General features: G+C 46.1%; 1 protein-coding gene across 2 annotated transcripts in view; it reads right to left on the bottom strand.

Moving 5' to 3' along the window:
• The window catches only part of LOC123147827 (histone H3.2), an 8,521-nt gene extending 5,463 nt beyond the window's left edge, over positions 1-3,058 (bottom strand). The window contains exons 1-3 of one of the 2 annotated variants that reach the window (XM_044567142.1): positions 2,700-3,058; positions 2,460-2,514; positions 1,984-2,027 (exon numbers count right to left, since the gene is read on the bottom strand). In XM_044567142.1, coding sequence (XP_044423077.1) covers positions 1,984-2,027; positions 2,460-2,514; positions 2,700-2,881 — 281 coding nt within the window. In that variant the 5' untranslated portion in view covers positions 2,882-3,058. Of the gene's footprint in view, positions 1-1,983; positions 2,515-2,633 lie in introns of both variants that reach the window. The other variant, XM_044567143.1, reaches the window with a different exon arrangement.
• Between the last annotated feature and the right edge of the window lie 5,288 nt (positions 3,059-8,346).

Raw genomic sequence — 8,346 nt, 5'->3', positions numbered from 1 at the left:
CCCGGCGCCCGCCCCCAAGAAGAGCCGCCCGAAGGCGGCCGGCCGTGGGCCTCGAGGGGCCGCCAAGGTCGTCGGCTCGTCCCCGGCCGTGAAGAAGCCGCGGAAGAAGCCCCCTGCCGCGGCCGCGCCCCCGCCCGCCACCGTCGCCGAACCTTCTCCCGCCGCGCACGAGGTGCTCGAGGAAATGGCAACCCCATCCTCATTCATGGACCTCCTCCAAAACGCGGAGGTGGACCTCGGAGCTCCGCCTCTAGACCCCTTTAGGGTTGGAGACGACTTGGAGGAAAAGGAGGAAGATGAGGAGGATGAAGGGGATGACGAGGAGGAGGTGGCCGAGATAGGGGTGGAGGCATTCACCGCCGCTTCCCGCCCACACGCTCGGTCGACAAACTACACCGAGGCGGAAGATGTCCTCTTGGTTCGTGCTTGGGCAGCTGTGGGAATGGATGCTACCACCGGCACCGATCAAACCGGTAAACTCTATTGGCAAAGGATCGAGGACGTCTATTGTAGGATCAAGCCGAAGAATAGTGGGTTCATCCATCGCACATTCCGGTCGCTTCAAGGCCGTCGGGAGTTGATCAAGCCCGCTTGTTCTCGTTGGAGTGCGGCCATGGACCAAGTGAGGGATGCACCACCTAGTGGAACCGTGGAGAGTGACTATGTAAGTACATATTTCTTCACTTTTTTGATTATGTGTGTGCACTATGCTATTGGTGGGTTCTTATGTGATTTATGTGTGGTTGATAGGAGACAATTGCCGGCTTGAGGTACAAGGAGATGGCCGCTTCCAAGGGCAAGCCATTCCCATTTAAGCATGTTTGGTCAATTCTTCAAACCTTTGACAAGTAGAAGTTGAGGGATCAAGAGACCGCACCCAAGAAGTCGGCAATGCTAAGGATGGACGATAGTGAATATGAGGAGGAGAGGAATGTGGGCAAGCCCGAGGGAAACAAGAAGGGCAAGCTAAGGGTGAAGATGGAAGAAGAGGCGTCAAGCCTAAGGGAGAAGATGGACCACATGATAAAGGCAAGAGAGGAATTGACAACGAAGACATTGGAGATGAAGCTTCTTATCACCGAGAAGAAGAAAGAGGTCAAGCTTGCACAAGTTGAAGCAAAACGTGAAGAAGCAAAGCGCAAGGCCGAGTTGGAGGAGAGGATGATCAAGCTCAAAGAGGCAAAGGTATGGAAAGAACTCATGGTGGAAGAGAAAGAGCACATGATGATGTCCAAGAAGGACATGGATCAAGACCAATTGCAATGGTGGAAGGACTACAAGGAGGACATCGCGGAGAGGAAGAGGATGTTTCGTGTTGCGTCCTCTACTTTTCGAGGTGACACTCCGATGAGTAGTTGTGGTGATGGCGGTGTGTACGACTCCATTGGTGGTGATGGACATGCTTGATGGAGCCCGCTTGTGGTCTAGGAGATGGCGCCGAGGTGCAACTTTTGGTGATGGTGCCGATGAGAGGAGGAAGATGATGATTTTGTGATGTAAACTATTAAACCATGCATCAATGATTGTCATTTGGTAGTTTGTTTGGAAGTTGATTGTGTTCTTGTTGTCATAAATTGTGAGATGCCAAATGATAGATTTAAAGGTTGGGGTTGAGGCAAAGACTAGAACCCTCAAATCCAACCCTTAAAGCAGTTCACGGGTTGGGTTTGAGGGTTCTAGTATTTGCCCCTGTTTTTCAACCCTTAAAAGTGTCAAAAAGTGGCACTTCTCAACCCTTAAAAGTGCTTTGAGGATTTGAGGGTTTGAGGGTTCTACTAGTAATGCTCTAAGAATGAGAGGAACAAGGCAACCCATATCAAATTCTATGAGGTAGAGAGGCCTAGCAGGATCCTCTAATCGAGTGTTCGTACTGCCTTTTCAACAGGAAGATCACAACAGCAAGGGAGCCGACAAAACAATATTACAATATTAATCAATATAGCATGAAGAAACCAACAAATTTAGAAAGAGCAAGCAAATTACCTCCTTCCCTTCAGCAACACTTCCATGTTACACATCATATAACTCTGCAGATTTAGACACAAAATATGTCCTCAAAGTTATCACATTGTCTTGATCTTTCTGCTAATGGTGGAATCCCCACAGAACCCACACACGACTTGCATCAGTTAAAAGGACACAAAATCACCCCAGATCAAGAAAATGTGATAAGAATCCCATAGAGCGACCAATTCTAATAGGGAACAAAATAGCAACACCAACCCTCTCTCTTTGTATATGCATTAGCAGCAAAATTTTCTCTTCTGCCCTCTGACTTTTCAGTCGCATACACATTAGCAGCAGGAACATCACCTAAATCTTTGCTGACTTATCTCCTCTAATCTTTTGAATTAATCCCCATCGCAACCGCTAGTACAACACTTCCTTTCCCACCTCTCTTTTCACAAACAAATGAACGGTGTAAAAACGGAATCCCAGAGAAATGGTCAGAGAAAAACCTCAACTGGTTGCAAGAAAAATTTCAGGAACTGTCGGCTCGTAGCACTCGTCCACCTACAGAGGAAAAGAGGAGCAATCAATCAGTATAGGCATACCGTCGAACAGATGGTATGCACCTCCCTCGTGCTCCTGCCAGATCTCGCCACTTTTGGAGAGGACATAACACCACTGACCTGCGGAGGAGGTGGTTGCAGCATAGTGAGGAAGCTAACATCAAGAAGGTCGACTAGATTGCTAACCCGCCCATCACCAGGTGCATCAGGAGTCGCCGGCTCCGCCTCCGGGAAGATGCTCCCGGATCTGGAGCTGTTGGCCCTTGACGGCGCAGACGAAGAGGCCGTGTCGATGGCGACTTGCCTCCGCGTGACGGTGGTTCTTGTCGAGCTGCTTCTGGCGCCATCGGCAGCACCCTCCTCCACATCCTCGTCCTCCCTGCCGTGCCTGGGTCGAGAGGAGGCGTGGGCGCTTGGATGTGGAGTCTGCTTGGCCGGCGCCGGAGGACGAAGCAAACAACGGGCGATGGGGCGAGGCGGTGGTGGCGGCAACGAGACAGATATTTCGGGAGAGGCCGCGTGAGTCGAGGGAAAAGGGCTGGAGCGATTTCCTGTTTCTCTCCCTCTTTCTTTTCTTCTGGACGAAGCCAACGACGGCGTGGGGGAGCGAAGGGCAAACTGCTACTCCATTTTGTCTTTTACCTAATCCGACATGGCATGTGCGAGCGACCGTCTTTGATGCGCAGCTGAATGTTTTGGATTTATCCATGCACGCAGGCAATTTGTCTGGTCAAATGCATATATTGGTGAGATGGGAGAGAAACAGAAAATAATGAATTAAGAAAGAGACAAAGTGATCCATGTCCGACAAGGCGAACTACCCCCAAGACATCCCCATAATTCATAGTATTCTCATATATGGGCTGAGTTTGAGGGTTCATGGACAACCCGAACATACGAGGACGATTTGGGGTGGGGGTGACGTTCTTTCTTCTCTCTCATGTTCAGATCCCGTTTGGGTTGTCTGCCCGGACATATAAGGGCGGTTTGAGGGGTCTGGTTGTACATGATGTGACATTGTTCATCCATTTGTTAGATGAATAGTCTATAGGAAAAATGGAAAAAAACTGTGAATTCACTTTCATACGAAAAAATACGATCGAATCAAATCTCCTTTTTACATTCCTATGCACAATAAACATGACAATGGTCATAGTTAGCACATTATAACTACATCATACGTTTTAGATATGTTTTAGCTCCCGGTCATAGTTAGCACACCATAACTCTCAGTTGGTGTTTGGTGTCCTCTTCGGCAATGACATCAACTTATGAAAAGTTTGTGGATGTTTTGAAGTGTGTTTGTGTGGATGGTGTCTTGCGGTGACAAACTTCTTCTCCGACCATGTTGGATGAGACGGCAGGGATCAGGTAGAATCGGGATGATCCCTGGTCGACGTGCCACAAAGACTCGTTTCGCCGCGTGATGTGTGCTATTTAATCGGCTCACAAAGAAGTGTGGTATACAATGGAGCCCTTCCAGATCTTGGTGTGGTGGTTGTTCATGTATTTGTTCGGCGGCACCACGACGACAACAACAAACGATGACAGTCACTACAAGAAAATTGGGATAATGTGACAAAACTCCTCGTGGCAGTGGGAAAAATGTCACATAAATACCCAACTTGTGATGTTATATACCTAGCATCACAGATTCACAATGGCTAGGTTTAGGACAGGGATCTCCTAAGGTTGAGTTGTAATTATTATTATTTTTCTGGAGCCTTTTGTCTTTTTAGAGCATAAGGGGATTTTAGCCCCCGGTTCCATTAACGAATGAAACCACACAGTCTTACATCACACTCCCAACTGGAGCATGTTTCGCATATCAGTTCAACATATATTAAAGGGAAATTCAACTGCATCGGCCTCCAGCCTTTCTAATTAAAACTTTTTATATTACATTAATGACGAGCTTCTAAAGAAACCTCAATAGCTCCCAGACATCATCTCTGATTCAGTCCCATTGGGGGGGGGGCAACGCAACCTGGCCAGATCGCCTTGTCACGAGCGATCAACATCAACCTTGCCATCTTGATCTGCTCCACGACATCACTCTTCATCTTCTTGAGCGGCTGGGTCGGCGATCCAAGCATCTCCATAGGAGTGACTGGGCTTGAAGTAGCTTGGACTTTTTTCTTCGACGGTAAATCCAGCGCCCGTGTAGTGTTCTATTTCCGAGGATCTTCGCCTGTTTTCAGCGACAGATTAGCGAGCTTAGAGGTTTGTGAGACACCTTCAGTGTCCACTTCACCATCAATCACCCCACTGTCAACTGAAAAGGGGCTGCAAGAATGCTGGATACCCAGAGTGAGATTTGCTGAAGCTTCTCCAGCGTCTCCCCTTTGTACAGGATCAGCCATCTTTTGAGTGTTCTCCAGACTAGTCACCATATCTGTTTCAAGTCAGACCAGACAGCGTTGTTAAACACATGGTTATTTCTAATTTTCCATATGCTCCACAAGACACAAGCCACAAAAGCATTCATCGTTGTATGTATTTTGTTAGCTGGCCAAAATCTGGCAATGGATAGATAGTTTGCACCTAAATCAATAGAGAAGAATTTTGAAATATCACTCCATATTTTCTTGGCAACCACACAATCAAAAAACAAATGATCAACCGTTTCTTGCTCTAGACAGAAAACACATTCCGGGGGGTTTTCAATTCCCCTTTTGAGCAAGTTATTTTTGGTCATCAGTTTGTTGTGTGCTAGTAGCCACAGGAAGACCTGCACTCTGGGTGGTATTACCAAGGAGCATATAGAGGGGATATAAACAGGTGTCACACCCCTAAAATTGATAATAGCATATAGAGAGCTAGAGGTGTAAATCCCTTTCGATTCATACTGCCAAATCATAGCATCATCTTCCTCAAAGAGGGGAGTTTGCTTAATGATTTGTTCAAGACAGTACCAATCCTCCATCATAGCAGTGGTAAAGGTTCTTCTAAAAGTTAACTCGATATTCTCTCCATCCCAAACCTCTGACACTGTCACACATTGTTGGTGACAAATAGAGTACAAGTGCCAGAACTGCACAGAGAGGGGTGAGGTCCCAAACCAGATGTCTTCCCAAAATCTGATTTTTGTTCCTCTCCCAACTTTCCATCTATACCCAAATTGCAATGCTTTTGCAGCCCACATTACACCTTTCCAAAAGGTTGAGGCTGCTTGTGGTCTACTAGCAAAGATATTGGGGGCATTTCTAACATACTTATTATCTACAATGGTCTTCCAGATTTTCCCATCATCTTGAGAATATCTCTTAACCCAGCTCCCAAGCAAACAAAGATTTACATCCTTGATATTAGGCACCCCTAGTCCTCCATGTTCTTTTTTCATGCAGACTAGGTGCTAGTTTGCTAAGTGAAGCTTCCTATTCCCCTCAAAATCACTCCACAAACAGTGTGCCATTTGACTATTGATTAAGTCCAAGGCCCATTTTGGGAATCTAAAGAAGGATAATAGGTAGACTGGAATACTTGCTAAGCAAGCTTTGATCAGTGTAAGCCTAGCTGAGTAAGAAAGTAATTTCCCTCTCTACCCAGCCATTCTTTTCAAGATCTTGTCTATAAGTGGCTGGATGTCCTCCCTTCTCAGCTTATCATAGTGCAATGGGATCCCTAGGTATTTTATGGGAAAATCACCTATAGTACACCCAAAGATATCTGCAAAAGTTGCTACCTCCCCCTCATCTACACCCAAGGGGATTAGCTCACTTTTAGAATAATTAATTCTCATACCTGAGACATTTTCAAAACAAGTTAGGATTTTTTTAAGATTAGCTGCTTTTGTCTTATCTTCATTCATGAACAGGATAGTGTCATCTGCATATTGCAACCAGATGACCCCTCCTGGAATGAGATCAGAGGCCAGCCCTCTAATCAAGCTATGTGAGGATGCTTTAGCAAGCATTCTAGTCAATACATCTACAACAAGGTTGAAAAGTAGAGGAGAAGCAGGATCCCCTTGCCTTAATCCTTTGTTTGTTACAAAGAAGTTGCTCTCCGCCCCATTTACCTTGACATCCACTGACCCCATATGTGTGATTTGATGGATCCAATTAATCCAAACAAGACCAAAATTACTTTTATGCAGGATTTCCATCAAAAAATCTAAATTAACTTTATCAAATGCCTTCTCATAGTCTAGTTTAAGCACTAGACCTGGGTTGTCAGAGTGGTAAGTAGAGTGCAAGACCTCATGGGCAGTCACCACACTTTCTAGAATGAACCTCCCTTTAATGAAGGCTGTCTGATTATTAGAGGTTAGGAAATTCATAATGACAACAAGCCTATTAGTTAGCACCTTGGTGAAAACCTTAAAGATGCAGTTTAACAAGCTAATTGGCCTAAACTTTTTCATACTGGTAGCATCTTCCTCTTTTGGGATAAGAGTAATCATGGCAAAATTGAGCCTGTAGATGTCTAAATTACCAGCATGAAAATCTTTAAACATTGCCATCACATCTTATTTGATGACCTCCCAAAATTCCTGGAGGAATAGGAAAGAGAGGCCATCTGGCCCAGGAGCTCCATCAGAGTAGGAACCAAATATGGCCTCCCTCACCTCCTCCTCAGTAAATGGAGCTTGAAGAGCTTCATTTTTCTCGTTTGAGATTTTCTCCTCTGGGGAGAAGAAATCTTGGCTTAGAGAGAAGCCATATCTATCTTCTTTTTTAAATAGATCCTTATAGAAATCAGAAGCTATTTTCAACATCTCATTGATGTCAGATGTGGTGCCATCTGGCCCTTCTAAAGCATGTATCAGGGTCTTCCTTCTCCTTTGATTAGCTACAACATTAAAATACTTGGTGTTCCTATCTCCCTCCAGGATTTCTTTATCTCTAGATCTCTGCCTAGCTTTTGTTTCTTCCTTCAGCCAGATGACATGAAGTTCCTTAAGGATGTTCTGCATTCTATTATTTTCCACATCAGACAGATGTGTGGTTTCAGATTTGATATCTAGCATATCAAATTCTACAGTAAGCTCATTCTTCTTTTTCCTAATATTGGCCTCTAAATTTCTACTCCAGCCTCTAGAGAATCTCCTAAACCTTCTTACTTTGTCCTGCCACACATCTATAGGTTTAGTCATTTTAACTGGAGCAGCCCAGTTTTTAGCAACTAGGTCTTTGAAATCTTGGTGTAATAGCCACCATTTCTCAAACTTATAGCTAGTTGTTCTAGGGGAGCTCCCCATGCCTGAATCCCAGAGCAGAGGAAACATGCCTGAATCCTTTTGTCTTAATCTCTGAAAGAAATGCCCCCGTGTTTACCTCTTGAAGTGACCACGTGAGTACACATTGTAATTTGTTTTTTGACTGAACATGTGGCAAACCCTATAAAAATTTACTCCATTCATCTTGCTAGCACCAATTAATAATAAAATAATATGGGAAGTAAAGATACCACTACAAATTAAGCATTTAACGACGGCCGGCCATGGGGGAGGCGGTCCGGGGCAGGTGGCCTCGGTTCCCTCCTCCCCGGCGGTGGCTAGAGCGGCCACATCTCCAGTGGCGTAGGGTGGGGGTCTGGGGCAGGTGGCCTCGACCCCCCTTCTCCTTCGGCAGTCAGGACGGCTGCGCCCTTTGGCCTGAGGGTTGGGCCAGGGGAGTGCTCGGGCAGGCGGCCCCCGCACTTCCCTCTCTTGGCTTACCGGCGACCCAGGGCTTCGGGTTGACGCACTCGTCCGTGGGGCTTGGGAGCCCACCGCCACCTCCTCCGATAACTTTGGCTGACCCTTCAGCGCGAGGTATTACTCGGGAGGAGGTCATTGCCTTTGGTGGGATCCTTGAACCGGTTTCTGCGGGGCGACAGATGAGTTCTC

This window comes from Triticum aestivum, chromosome 7A (genome assembly GCF_018294505.1).
Source record: "Triticum aestivum cultivar Chinese Spring chromosome 7A, IWGSC CS RefSeq v2.1, whole genome shotgun sequence".
Taxonomy (NCBI): domain Eukaryota; kingdom Viridiplantae; phylum Streptophyta; class Magnoliopsida; order Poales; family Poaceae; genus Triticum; species Triticum aestivum.
This window is presented reverse-complemented; position numbering and strand designations above follow the sequence as displayed.